The 15,151-nt window shown below is 38.2% G+C and overlaps 1 protein-coding gene across 16 annotated transcripts in view; it reads left to right on the top strand.

Moving 5' to 3' along the window:
• The window catches only part of Sin3A (SIN3 transcription regulator family member A), an 81,683-nt gene that overhangs the window by 43,723 nt on the left and 22,809 nt on the right, over positions 1–15,151 (top strand). For 14 of the 16 annotated variants that reach the window (XM_089647918.1, XM_089647917.1, XM_089647916.1 and 11 more), the window contains 6 exons: positions 3,788–3,981; positions 5,486–5,609; positions 6,248–6,350; positions 7,488–7,611; positions 14,132–14,435; positions 14,770–14,898. In XM_089647918.1, the coding sequence (XP_089504044.1) occupies positions 3,788–3,981; positions 5,486–5,609; positions 6,248–6,350; positions 7,488–7,611; positions 14,132–14,435; positions 14,770–14,898 (978 nt within the window). The remainder of the gene's footprint in view (positions 1–3,787; positions 3,982–5,485; positions 5,610–6,247; positions 6,351–7,487; positions 7,612–14,131; positions 14,436–14,769; positions 14,899–15,151) is intronic. The other 2 variants (XM_089647927.1, XM_089647926.1) reach the window with 2 other exon arrangements.

Genomic DNA, 15,151 nt, shown 5'->3' with positions numbered 1-15,151 from the left:
ACCTTAAAAGGTTACTTATGACCAAGTCACCAACAAATTAAACTCGTGACAAAATTTGAATGAGATATAATTACTAACTAACCATCACGCTGCTTCTTTGGAGGGGTAGGTAGACAGGATAGACGGCCACACAACTCTGTCTTGTAACACCTTGTTTCTTCATATGCTTGCATCGTCTCATATATATTCTTCTGTTCATACATATTCAGACTCTAGGCATGACCTGATCCAAGTAATGATTCACTTGGTCGTTCCATGTCTTGTATTATTATTATCTGTTTTTAGGTACAAATCTATATAAGTAGGGTTTACAATCTATATAAGTAGGGTTTACAATCTATATAAGTAGGGTTTACAATCTATATAAGTAGGGTTTACAATCTATGTAAGTAGGGTTTACAATCTATATAAGTAGGGTTTACAATCTATATAAGTAGGGTTTACAATCTATATAAGTAGGGTTTACAATCTATATAAGTAGGGTTTACAATCTATATAAGTAGGGTTTACAATCTATATAAGTAGGTGTACCGGACGTACCTCCACCGACTTAAATTAATTTTAATAAATCTGAATTTACGCAGAGGCAGTTCCTTTACAAACTCACCTCTGCGCATATTCGAATTTAGGCAACAAAATTCTCTCTATAAAAATCTGTAATCTTATCTGCACTTGTGTAAAACTGTAAATCTTATATGAAAAACTGATCAATAAATAAAACCACGGGGTCAAGCAGTCATCATTATAGACAAAAAACAAAGGCTTGACCCCCCAAATACCTTCTTATATTAAATCTGTACAAAACATGGAAGATTTGCATGAAATTTGAAATTGTGCAGACGCGGTTTCCTTTACAAAACTTGCCGTTTGCACAAAATTGAATATTGTGCAAATCTTCCCCTTTTAAATACCAACTCCCTTTAATTTTGCATGAAAGTTTGAAATTGTGCAAACGCAGTTTCCTTTACAAAACTTGCCGTTTGCACAAAATTAAATATTGTGCAAAGCTGCCTTGTAAAATATATTTTCTCTCTGTAATATGTGCAAACTCACAAAATGTAATTGAATAAAAATGATCCGGGCAAAGTGGTTTGAAGAACAGTCAGGACCTAGTCAAAATCGTCCCCTTCCAAGTTACGCAACAGCGGCGCTCTCTCCTGTGACAAATTCCGGGAACCCAAAAATAATTCTCGGAATTTGTCGCTAACAAAGGGAGAGCTAGGCCCGTTGGTCCTTTAAAAGGCGGAAAACTTGTGCAATTCGGCAGAGAGCCAGCAACGATCGGATCATCAACATCTCTCCTGGACTGCCCTGACTGCCTTCTTCAAGCCTCTCCTGCCCTGGACCTTCACTGCAACCTGGCCTTCTTCTTTCACCCGGCTCCCTGGTGCTCATCAAGAAGAAAACATTTTCACAATAGTCGAAGCGTCCCTAGTCAGGGCGCAGGTTCCCCCCTACCTTCCTTCCCCCTGCCTTATACCTTTCTCCCACATTTTCCCCATTTCTCCCTTTTCCCTATATTTTTCCCCACTTTTCCCACATTTTTCCCCAATTTTCCCTATCCTGATTTTTCCCCATTTTTAACCACACTTTTCCCCATTTTTCCTTTTCCCCATATTTTTCCCCATTTTTTCCATTTTTTTTCAACATTCTCCCTACTTTTTCCCGACCTTCCCTTCCAAGGCGTCGAAGCGGCCAGCCGGCCACTCCCACTATATCGTCTGTGCGGCCGGCGACTACAGTGCCGTCCCGTACATGGTCCTTCGAGCCGGATCGCCTCTTCACGCCTTCACTCCTTCACGCCTTCCAGTGACGTCCCAAGATGCCGTCCCTGCGGAGTGGCCGCGAGGCTTCAGCCTCCACCCCAGATTCACAACCCGACGTGGAGCTGGTGACAGGCCCTCACCCCGCCGGCCCTGCCGGCCCTCACCCTGCCGGCCCTGCCGGCCCTGACCCTGCCGGACCTGCCGCCCCACGCGCTGCCAGCCCTGCTGACACTCACTTTGCCGGCCCTGACAGCGCACCGTCCTCCGATGCAGAGGAGGATTCAATCACAACAGAGGACACGGTCAGGCAGCTCCGGAAGGCGAACCGGACAATGAGCAGGCAGCTCGCTGTGCTGCTCGCAGCCCTCCCCACCGCGACGCAGTACCTGCCAGGGGCGGACCCCCCTGGCACCCACCTGGGCGCCTACCCTGGTGCGGCCCCTGGTGCGCATCCTGCCGCCTACCCTGGTGCGGCCCCTGGTGCGCACCCTGCCGCCTACCCTGGTGCGGCCCCTGGTGCGCATCCTGCCGCCTACCCTGGTGCGCACCCTGTCGCCTACCCTGGTGCGGCCCCTGGTGCGCACCCTGCCGCCTACCCTAGTGCGGCCCCTGGTGCGCATCCTGCCGCCTACCCTGGTGCGGCCCCTGGTGCGCACCCTGCCGCCTACCCTGGTGCGGCCCCTAGTGCGCACCCTGCCGCCTACCCTGGTGCGCCCCCTGGTGCGCACCCTGCCGCCTACCCTGGCGGGCCCCCTGCTGCGCCCGCTGCTGCGCATCCTGGCGAGCACCCTGGCGCAGCCCCTGGTGCGCACCCTGCCGCCTACCCTGGTGCGGCCCCTGGTGCGCACCCTGCCGCCTACCCTGGTGCGGCCCCTGGTGTTCATCAAGAAGAAACTGTCACAATAGTCGAAGCGTCCCTAGTCAGGGCGCAGGTTCCCCCCTACCTTCCTCCCCCCTGCCTTATACCTTTCTCCCACATTTTCCCCATTTCTCCCTTCCCTATATTTTTTCCCATTTTTCCCCATTTTTCCCCAACATTTTCCCCATTTTTCCCTTTCATAATTTTTCCCCATTTTTTCCATTTTTTCAACATTCTCCCTACTTTTTCCCGACCTTCCCTTCCAAGGCGTCGAAGCGGCCAGCCGGCCACTCCCACTATATCGTCTGTGCGGCCGGCGACTACAGTGCCGTCCCGTACAGTAGGGTTTACAATCTATATAAGTAGGGTTTACAATCTATATAAGTAGGGTTTACAATCTATATAAGTAGGGTTTACAATCTATATAAGTAGGGTTTACAATCTATATAAGTAGGGTTTACAATCTATATAAGTAGGGTTTACAATCTATATAAGTAGGGTTTACAATCTATATAAGTAGGGTTTACAATCTATATAAGTAGGGTTTACAATCTATATAAGTAGGGTTTACAATCTATATAAGTAGGGTTTACAATCTATATAAGTAGGGTTTACAATCTATATAAGTAGGGTTTACAATCTATATAAGTAGGGTTTTCAATCTATATAAGTAGGGTTTACAATCTATATAAGTAGGGTTTTCAATCTATATAAGTACGGTTTTTTTTACTGTGGCTGTCTCACTAAGGTATATGGGTTGAGATAGGCTAGTTTACAAGCGATTTATTTTTGGGGTATCATGCCATGTTTCACTACCTTTAGCCAACATTTCGGACAGCCTTACAATGTCCATTGTCAGGGCAGATGTATCTGCCATATGACACATCTGCCCTGATGATGGACACTGTAATGCTGTCCGCATTACAGTTATTCTTGACTGAAGAAGGAGGTAGCGCAAGTCAACATAATACCCTAAAAATAAATCACTATAATCCTTTTGGCCGTGAAAATCTCAAATAGTATATAGTTTACAATATTTTATTTTAACAATTTTTCTATCAACTCAATTTTGACTGGAACATATTTTTGATCAGTTTGGAGCAATAATATTAGAGAAGTGTTAATTTATTACTGTAGTTCTAATATTATGTTTTTTTATCAGGGTGTGTTGGGCAGCCAGTCCCCGGGAGTGCAAGTGGCCGTGGGCCCCCTGGGTGCCGGGGGCGGGGCACAGTTCCAGCGCCTGAAGGTGGAGGATGCCCTGTCCTACCTGGACCAGGTCAAATACAAGTTCAACAACCAGCCGCAAGTCTACAATGACTTCCTTGACATCATGAAGGAGTTCAAAAGCCAGAGGTGAGTCATATTCCACATTCACTACTTATTAGATCATTTTAAAATCATTGCAAACTACAATTTCAGATCATTTTCAAAGATACAGAACTTGAACAAACAAATATGTAAAAGCATCAGCAGCAACAAAGTTTGTTGTTGAAATTCTACTTCATTGATGTTAAATATATCAATATCCAAAGTGATTCTATTTGACAACAAGATAGCTTTCCCCACTGGTATTACCATTTGCAAGTTAGTTCTGCAGGCCGCGAGATAAAGCAATCTATGCTGTTAGTTGCTGAGGTAACCATCGGTAACATAGAAATGATAGTTTTTGAACCATCCACGATTCAGTCTGAAGATGTGTGAAGCAATGTGCTCATTCCGAGCATACCCAAGAGAAAGTCAGTAGGATAGACCACGGGTAGTAGCCATACTCCCTCAAGAAGAGAAATCTTTCTCCAACATGAGGGAATACTTCACCTGGTGCGGGCTCCAAACCACCGACATTCATCACACATTCATTAGAATCCAGAACTGTGGGTGAATGGAAATGTGGAACAGAACATTAGAAGTCACAACCGTCTGGTTCCATTCCACTGCGAAATCAGAGCCGCCTGGTTCACACTATGTTTATTATATTCTAAAGTTCCCCCATACATTATATTTATCAAAATATTTTCCTGTGTGGTCCATCCCACATCCACTGGGATCCAGAGCAGTGTGGCTCTCACCAGTACATTCCAGAGCTGTGTGGTACACACCCCTATATTTCAGAGCCTGGTTCACACTATGTTCCCAAATTGGTTCCTCCCATATATTAAATTATCAAAATATTTTCCTGTGGGTGACCGGGTATCTCATCAAAATGACAGTTCAACACACCTACAGTCATGAAAAGTGATGCAACAAAAACTAGGTTACATAAGTAACTATTTAACCTAGTTTTTGTTTCATCACTTTTAATGACTATATCACTTTTTAAAGGTTCGTTTAATTGTCATTTTGATGAAATAACATGGAAACATTCCTGTGTGGTTCATCCAACATCCACTGGGATCCAGAGTTGTGTGGCTCTCCCAGAATATTCTAGAGCTTGTGGTTCACACTACTATATTTTAGAGCTTTGTAGTTCATCTTATGTTCATTAGAATCTAAAGCTGGAATGTTGTGGTTCTTCCCACATTCAATAAACTCCAATCGTGTGGTTTATTCAATACCCATTATTTTTGCCAGCATTATTGCGTAGAAAATTCCATGATGAGTCACAATCTGCATTCAGTAATAAATGGCATTCCAGAGTTTTTGAAGCTGTTCCAATTTTAATTTATTGACAGTTTCTGGGAATATTCCCCGCTTATGGCTGATGCATTCCAGTAAAGTTGGCCGCAAATCAAAATTTTGAATAAATTCTTGATGGTTTTGGGCTCCATATCTCCCACTCTCCAATTCTGTATATTTGAACACTTCCAAAGTTGGTGCTGTGACGGATTCAACAAATACTAATTTCTCCTTATTGTTGCAGCATCGACACTCCGGGGGTCATTGCCCGAGTGTCCAACCTCTTCAAGGGCCACCCCGAGCTCATTGTGGGATTCAACACCTTCCTGCCGCCCGGCTACAAAATAGAAGTTCAAGCAAATGATCAGGTAAGAATCAAATGTATCATATTTTACTACTGATGTGATAATAGATTATTTTCTTCCATCCCCTGTGAAATTTGAGAGACTAGTAAACCAAATGGTTAGGATTCTTGATGCACACAGGGAAATTAATAAAGGGAAGCGCTCCGTATTGGCAATGGCTAAACATTGATAGCATTAACGTCAACCCCGTACGTTTCCCACAGTTTTACAACTCTTTAAAAAATGATTCAAGAATGAGACCCTATTATAAGGATCACACATAATAAGTTTTCATGTTTAAAAAGTTGTCTTTTCGCTTAACTGAAATTAAAAAAAATGTGCAATTTATCCCACAGTTATGTTTTCCACATAATTCATTTGGGCGGCGGGTATGGGTACCGCGGCCCCGGGAAACATTCACTGGATAATCAACTCCTCTGCCATAGGTCACCCCGAGTGGTTCGCTGCGTTTACTGGCTTAGCAGAGGTGACCGGGTTCGAAGGGTGAGGTTTGTCCTTGTCCAGGTCCTGCGTGGCGAGCTGGATTGGAAAGAACGGTCGAGGGAGAGACCCTTTCTCCTCTTCAGTCGGATATGCAAAAGTCAGTTGCCACCTTTATGGTCTGTAATCACATTGCTAACCTTAAGTTATTTTGTCAACAGGGTTATGCATACCAAGTATCGGTGTCAATGCCGTCCCCCAACTCTGCGCTCCAGCACCAGGGGGGCCACAATAATGTCTCCCACGCTGGTTTGTATCATAAATGTACACATACCTTTCTATACTTATTAGGATTAATTACCACATAGTCTAGTTGTAGTTTATAAAGTGGCGTGAAAACGTGCAAGGGTGAAGGATGTCTCATACAAATGGAAAGAATGTTGAGATTGTATCTATATGTAATATCTCTAAAGAGAGATCTTTGTTTGATAAAAGTGGAAAATGTCTCTTGTAAGTTATAAGAAAGTGTTTAACAGGAGGGGCAGCACGGCAAGGGATTAATTGTCTCTGTGCAACTGAATACTGAATCTGACAACTGAGAAGAGAGATTATTTATTTGACTAGTTGGGAGAATTGTCGCTGACAAGTTTGTACCTATTTATGACAAGGCGTAAGGGGAATGTGTGTGAATCTTGGAAGAAATATTATAAGATGTAAGTATGATAAAGTGAAGATATTTGGAGAGAGAGAGAAGATAATAAATATTTTGTAGTATTAATAAAATTACCTTGTAACAATTTTTATTTGAACTTCCTGTTTTTTTGATGTCTTGTGAATGCTATAAATATTTCAAATCTCTCAAAAATTACTAAGGCCGTGTTGTTTCAGAGAATTTGAACAATTCTTCGAATTTTTAATTTCTGTGAAAGATTTTTTCAAGTTTTGTTATTATTTCAGTTCTGTCAAGCAAGTAGCCCATAATGATATAATAACAGAAATTGAATAAGACTTTCACAGAACCCGAAAATGAACGTTGATTTTTGATGAATTGTTTAAATCCTTAGGTTTCTACAAAAAAATTGCATGAAATTATTTGTTTTATTTTTTATCTTTCCACATATTTACTGTTGTTTTTCGTGATTCCACGACAATTCAACACACATTTAAATAGTGATATAAAGTCATTAAAAGTGATTAAAAAAATTAACATCTAAACTTAACCTACTTAATGTAGTTCATCACTTTTTAAAGGTGTGCTGATTTGCCATTTTGATGAGTTATTTGGTCATGGTTTTTCTTTTAGACTCTTTTAGACACAAAAGCAACTGCATTGAAACTCTTATAAGGTGTCTTTGGCTGTTAGCTTTACCAATCGTCTGCCCTTCTTTCTACCTGTACGCAATATTATGATAAAATTTTAAACACTGTTATAATCCATTTCTTCCCCCTGACTAACTCTAGATTTTTTCACACCAGGGAGTCAGGCCGTGTTGGGCTCGGGGGCCACAGGCCTGCTCGTGGGGCCCCCCACCGTGCCCTCACAGCAACCCCATTCTCAACACCATCTGGTGCAGATCCTACCAGGGTGAGTGAAAATCAACATAAATAGTGACCAGAGCTCACTGGTGAATTTTTTTTCTATTTTCAGTGTGCTATTTCTGTCGATGAGTGATGGAGCTTCTAAATATTCATTTAAGTTTAAAAAAAAAAATTACCCTTTATTTTTAGTAGCATTCATTTGTTGAGTTTTATTAAAAAATATTTATATTTACGAATCGACTCTCCCCTGTGAAATTTGAGTGACTAATAAACCTTAATGGTTAGGATTCTTGATGCACACAGGGAAATAAACAAGGGAAGCGCTCCGTATTGGCAATAGCTAAACATTGATAGCATTAACGTCAACCCCGTACGTTTCCCACAATACATATTTTATATTAAAATCGTCATGATTCAATAATCACTTCACACCTTTCCTAGTACTAGGTATATTCAAAATCTTTTCTGATATAAACACTTCAACTAATGCGGGGAAAGCGTCCAATATGGTCGCTCCGCTCCATAGATAATGAAAACAAAGGAGTGAGTGAGGATAAAGTGTTGCCTGTGCGCACAATACATGTCGCCAATTTCATTCCTCCGTGCAAATCGCATGCACAGCAGTTCCCTGCCTATATTTCTACCTACATAACTTTCATTGCATAGCCGCTTTGATTGTCCATATAGTGTGGCAGTAGCTCAGTCGTCTGTCTCCCTCTGTTTCTATTATTTATGCTCCACTCACTTTTACATTAACTTTACCATCATAAGTATGTGTACAATGCGGCCAAATATTCTAGATATTTAATCAAATGGAACTAAAACAAAATTATTACTATGGCAACACCAAGCAAGTTTTTCCGATGAATGAATTAACTAATACGTAGTGGAATGTGGTAAGTGATTTACTGCAACAAACAACATTGATGTTGTTAAGAAGAATTTCGAGTAAGGAAGCTCTTTTCCAACTTGAAAGATGTTTATAAATGAACTGTTGAAAACACTGGTACCACTGCTTTTTGTATATTTATGCCAAATTTTAAACGATTATAACTTCATGCACATTGGTCATGAAATTCAACGCCTTTCAAAAAGTACCACCAATTTCTGAACTCTGGTTAAAGGGTCAATCCGCACCAAATCATCCAGAAAATTTTGGATTTGTCACCCACCATCTCAGATTTTGATGAAACTTTAAATTTTTAATCCTTCCATATAGATAAGAAAATATACCAAATTTTACCTTCCTACCTCAACTCGTTTTTTTTTATGGGCAGTTGAAGTTTGGGCAAAATAAGCGTTTTTACATATTCCGAGCACTCCGGAAGAGCTTGTACCTTCAATGAAAAAAAATTGTATCTTTGTCATTTATAGTGCAAATGCAATGAAAATTTTCAATATTATCAAGAAAACTATGCTGATTGCAGAAAAAAATAAATAAACCCTTTACATTTGAAGACCCCAAGGCAAGAAGTTGTTAACTTACATTGAAGGCATTCTGAGATATTTAGACTTTTGCGTTTTGCCTTATAATTTTTTATTTGAATGTCATATACAATGTACTAATCCTTCATGGTGTAGTAAACAAACCAAATTTACATTACATCTAGTAATATTAAGTAGTTTTGCAGTCTAAAAGTTAAAATAAACATGTTTTCTACAAAAAAATGTAGTTAACATGTTCATGCCATCTTCAGGGATAGGTGAGGAAGATACAGAATTGAAAGGCAAGAACATGTTAAATTCTTGTTGTTTTATTTAATCAAACAAATTAAACATTTTTTTTATATAAAGTAACTAAATAATAATTATTATTGAAAAGAAAAGGTAGCAGAGCATGTGTCAATTTTTTTTTGAGACTTAAGTCTATCAATCCACGAAAAACCTCATCCAGGTATGGTAACAATTTTTGGATATCATTCCATTTGGCCGCATCGATTTCTTTGTTATCTCTCACTTTTGATGACAGCATTGGCGGGGAAGATAATGTTTCACACCTTTTTTTAAGATCCACTTCTTTCCAAGGCTCTTCTTCGGAGAGTGATTCGCGATATTTATAAATCCCGAATTCCTCCACTCTTATCCAGCGAATTCCTTTTTGAAAGTTAACCTTTTTTCCGATAGTGTTTTTTGTATTGTGTATAAAGTTCAATTGCTGCCCTAATTCTTTAATATTAACAAACTTATCAGCCATCATTGTCACGATGGGTATATTTTTTGTGTTAGCCGACATCATTAAATTTACATATTGGTCCACTGATTGAATGGACTGGCATCTATTAATTTTTTTTCTACCAATGCAAAATCTCTATCAGAGTCCATATATGAGTGACCAACCTCAGGAAATTTATGGTCAATTATTTTGAATTTTTTTGCTAGAATTAAATATTTCCAAAACATAATAAATTATATTTTGACCGGCACAAGAGTCACTCCTCGCAATAAGGTGAGACTTGTTGCTCTGAAGTTGCATGGTGTTGACAAAGGCCATTAAACAACTGGCAATTTCCTCGCTCCCTCTGCCCCCTTCGTTTTCACTCCAAACATGGAAATATGACCTATTTAACTCCTTTGTCACACAATGTAATCCCAAATTATAGAGCCACAGTTTTCTTAAATAGAAAGCCACTTTGTGGATATCTTTGGGAGAGGTAGCGTCTTTTCCAAATCAAATGTGATGAAACAAGTTTCATCACATTCAGATGCCTTTTTCTTATCATGTTTTTGCATTTCAAATGCAGCTTTGTACATATTTACATGAATTTGGTCAGATTTTTTGCTAACGCAAGTCCCACAAGTGTCTGTCTTAGGCACACCAAACGACAAGTTGAAATCCTCTGTAAAGATTCTAGTGTAACGATTCAACGAAAGAGGGGCATACTCTTTTTCTCCACAAAACATATTATAGAGCTCATACAGTTTTGGGATTGACAAATCGGATGCGAGGTACAATTTACTCAATACTTTAAATCAAACTCACCAGTTTGATTTAAAGTATTGAGTATCTCATCTTGTTGTACGTATTCCAAAATTATATCTCCTGTACCAGTGGTAGTAGCGATATACTCTAGACTACTCTGATTATCTTCTGAAAATACAAAGTACAATAAAATAATCATTTTTAGTTCAATGTTCAAAAGAATTAAGTGTCACAATAAAGTATGTTTAAGTTTACCTACCATTAACATGACATCATATTGAGATATTCCTAATAATATCCCAAACTCAACACCAGTCAAAGAGTCTTGAACACTTTCTGAAACGAAATATTGTAAAGCATTAATGAAGGAATTTAAAACATAAGAAAACATAAAAGAATATTCAGAGTCACAGAGTAAAACATTTTTTTTGCATTTACCATCCATTAAAATTACATTATTTTGGGGTATTTCTAAATGCTTCTCAGGTTGTACTAAATTAGTGGACTCTTGAACACTTCCTGAAACAAATTAATAAGCATTACAATAAAAAAATTGTTGACTTTTAGACAGAAAAACACCAAAACAAAAATGATTCACCCATTTTAAAACTACTTTAAGGATAAATTAAGATGAACAATAATGTTTTATACAGCTTACCTGATTCCCTGATCATCTTTTGACACATCTTCACCATTTTTTCACCTCTGGAACTCATTTTCGATGATTTTTAAATAAAAAAACACCCACTGCAAAACTTTTTAAAACCACCAAAGTAAACGTTAAAGTGAGTGAATAACATGTTAACCATAGAAATCTAAACCAATGTAGATGGGAAGAAGTTGTTAATTACAGAATTACGGCAAGAACTTGCTAACTTAGTAGTTAACAAGTTCTTGCCCTGATTTTATCAACTTAATGTCACAGAAACACGTAGTTAACATGTTCATCACATTGATTTAAGCATGTTCTTGACGTTTTTAAGCTCTGGCATGGTGTTCATTGGAAAGAGCGTATGCGAATTAGTTTAGAGAGCATTCTAACTCATTTTTTACGAAAATGTAAGTTAACAACTTCTTGCCTTGGGGTCTTCATTTATCTACTTGACTTTAAAAAATTACCAAAAGTAATTTTTTAAGTAATTTTTGGGACGGAAAAGGTACTTTACAAAAAAGCAATATCTCGGGAAGGTACAGTGTTAATGAAGTAATTTTTTTTTTATTCATATCTACAAATAGCATAGAATCACATACAAAAATAAAATTCATGGCATTTTACTTGCTTCAATAAATAAAATCCATTTTAAACTTTTTTCAAACTTTTTGTAATTTTTTTTTTATTCTTATCTACAATAAACATAGTACAACCTAAAAAAATAAAACTCCTGGTATTTTGTGTGCTTCACAGTGTAGAAACGTTTTTAAAATGAGAAATCTTAATCATACAGAATTGTTCCAAGTTTTTTAAAATCTAGATACTGTATTTGCAAATAAAAAAAGTCAAACTTATTCGGTCCTTTACAACATGCTGGTAAGCTTGCAATGTAAGCTTAAGGCACCAACAAAATAATGTACCTTGTTCCTTACCCTGAATGCATACACCATAGCAATATTTTATAACAAGATCAACTTTTTAACTCTTTTCAATACAAAGTTAACTCTTTAAAAAACAAATACAATAAAAATAAAACGGGCAATGTAGGATTAGGTTAAATGAAAGTACATTACAATAATATTGTTTACAAATAAATGTTCAAGTTCATTTTTTACTTTTATTCTTGATCTGACCCATAAGATGGTTGAACTTTTGATCAGCATGATGAACGTCTTTTTCAAGAAAGTAGTAAGCTCTTCCTGAACCTTTTGTTGTGGGAGGGTCAACGATATTAAAAATATTTTGTAGTGGAACAAAACAAATATCTTCTTTTTGATGTGGCCAGTAAAAGGATGGAGCTGGGCCAAAAGGATGCATAAACTTGATTGATACTGTTCTTAAAGTTTTTGTAATTTTCCTTTTGTGGCTTTGGAACGGGTCAAAACAAGCTTTTTGAAATGTTTCATATTTATTTAAGTTAAATATTCTGTGGTGCTCACAAATGTTGAAAACCAAGTCTGTAGATACAAAACTTCTTTGTTGAATAAGCTTTTTTTCAAATTCACTTAACAAATCCACACTCGTTAATTTCTCTGACGTATAACTTTTTTTGTGACATTCAGTACCATTATGTTGTCCCACACTACATTTAACTAAACTTGTTTCGATTAGAGACATTTTAACAACGTACACCATAACATGAAACAACTACTGTATTTATATAGATGATCACTGCTTTGAAGCTGACTCAGAACTAAGCATGTCAGAGGAAACAAAGCATGTAGTATCCTGCAAACTTAGTGATGAGGCAGATAGTAATTTTCATGTTCTGTCTTGTTCTTGTTGCAGATACATCATTTCCATGTAGTGACTTGTCTCTAGGACTGTTTCTTTGATATTAGTCCATTCATTCAACCTATATTACTAGCTATATACCTAAACTATAACTTGCCCAATTACAAACTAAAAATAGATATAAAAAAAATCACAAAAAGTTTGAAAAAAGTTTAAAATGGATTTTATTTATTTTTGTATCTAGATTTAAAAAAACCTAGAACAATTCTGTATGATAAAGATTTCTTATTTTAAAAACGTTTCTACACTGTGAAGCACACAAAATACCAGGAGTTTTATTTTTTTAGGTTGTACTATGTTTATTGTAGATAAGAATAAAAAAAAAATTACAAAAAGTTTGAAAAAAGTTTAAAATGGATTTTATTTATTGAAGCAAGTAAAATGCCATGAATTTTATTTTTGTATGTGATTCTATGCTATTTGTAGATATGAATAAAAAAAAAAATTACTTCATTAACACTGTACCTTCCCGAGATATTGCTTTTTTGTAAAGTACCTTTTCCGTCCCAAAAATTACTTAAAAAATTACTTTTGGTAATTTTTTAAAGTCAAGTAGATAAATGTAAAGGGTTTATTTATTTTTTTCTGCAATCAGCATAGTTTTCTTGATAATATTGAAAATTTTCATTGCATTTGCACTATAAATGACAAAGATACAATTTTTTTTCATTGAAGGTACAAGCTCTTCCGGAGTGCTCGGAATATGTAAAAACGCTTATTTTGCCCAAACTTCAACTGCCCATAAAAAAAAACGAGTTGAGGTAGGAAGGTAAAATTTGGTATATTTTCTTATCTATATGGAAGGATTAAAAATTTAAAGTTTCATCAAAATCTGAGATGGTGGGTGACATGGCCTGGATGATTTGGTGCGGATTGACCCTAAAGTTAAAATATACAATTAGATTATTGTGACAGACCAAGGCCATAAGGGCACTATATTCTCGTAGCTTGACCTATTTTAGCATATCGCTTGCCATACATTCCCATTAGGATTGTATTGTGAGTGATATGCTGAAATAGGCCAAGCCATGATGCGTATAGTGTATCTGTCATCCCCATTACGCTATTTTAAAAATTACATTCATTTTCCTATGAGCTATCTTGGTGTTGCCATTTAAAAACTTGTAAAAGATCTCAGCGCCATTAATTTTTTAAATTTAATCAAAAAAATGATTTAAAATTTGTCATCTTTGTTCTCAGATCAACCGGAGGTTCCATCGTCCACACCATCCCTCAGTCACTCCCATCCCCCTCTCCCTCCCCCACCATCCCTGCGCCCTCCCCCGCGGCCCCCTTTGCCTCCCTGGCCCCCGTTCCGTCCCAGGCGACTGCCCCGCCTGCTGCACCAGCCCCCCTGCCACCCCAGCAGCCCGCCCAGCAACCCACCAATACGCTGCACCACATCTCGCAGGCGCACCAGCAGCTGGAAGCGCCACCCACTCACAGCGCGCAGCAGCAACCTGTCGAGTTCAATCACGCCATCGAGTACGTCAACAAGATCAAGGTGAGAACGTCCTTCCTTCCTTGATATTATACACTTCGGCTGTCACATATGTGATTCCTTGGCGGCTATATCCGTATGCGGATATTACATATGTGATCCATGAAGTTTCACTAAAGCACATCCTCCACGTCAAAACATGATGGGTTAGGGTTGTGTTAAAGTTTTTATGGTTAACACAAGCGTATGATATAAATAAATGAACAAGCGTTTTCTTGGAAAATGAGCCATGTTGAAATATAGCTTGGGTTTATAGGTGTGAGTCTTCTTACTGCTGCACTTAAATAAACATATGCCGAAGAGTGGTTTCTAATTTTATAGTGTTTTTCTCCTATAGAATCGCTTCAACAGGCAGCCAGAGAAGTACAAGAGATTTCTGGAGATTCTGCACGCCTATCAGCGCGGACAGAAGGAGCTCAAAGAGCCGCAAGTCAAACAGCAGACAGAACAAGAAGTCTACGCTCAGGTAAACCTAAATCCTTACATAATGATTGATGAACAAGGGAAGCGCTCCGTATTGACAATGGCTAAATATTGTTTAGCAGTACATTTCAATTTCGCAATAAAAATCATTTTTAAGATAATCAGAATGACTATATATATAAGATGTGGTCAATAAGGTGTTAGCTTTCACCACTGACTAGATAACACACACTAGAAATGACTTCCATGTAGATTTGAATGGAAACCGATGTCGCCATTGACTTAGTACCTTTTGG

The sequence above is a fragment of the Hesperophylax consimilis genome, chromosome 27, assembly GCF_061612785.1.
Source record: "Hesperophylax consimilis isolate HC1 chromosome 27, BYU_Hcon_1.0, whole genome shotgun sequence".
In the NCBI taxonomy this organism is placed as follows: domain Eukaryota; kingdom Metazoa; phylum Arthropoda; class Insecta; order Trichoptera; family Limnephilidae; genus Hesperophylax; species Hesperophylax consimilis.
The sequence above is the reverse complement of the archived record's forward strand: the minus strand, read 5'-3'. Positions and strand labels throughout refer to the sequence as shown.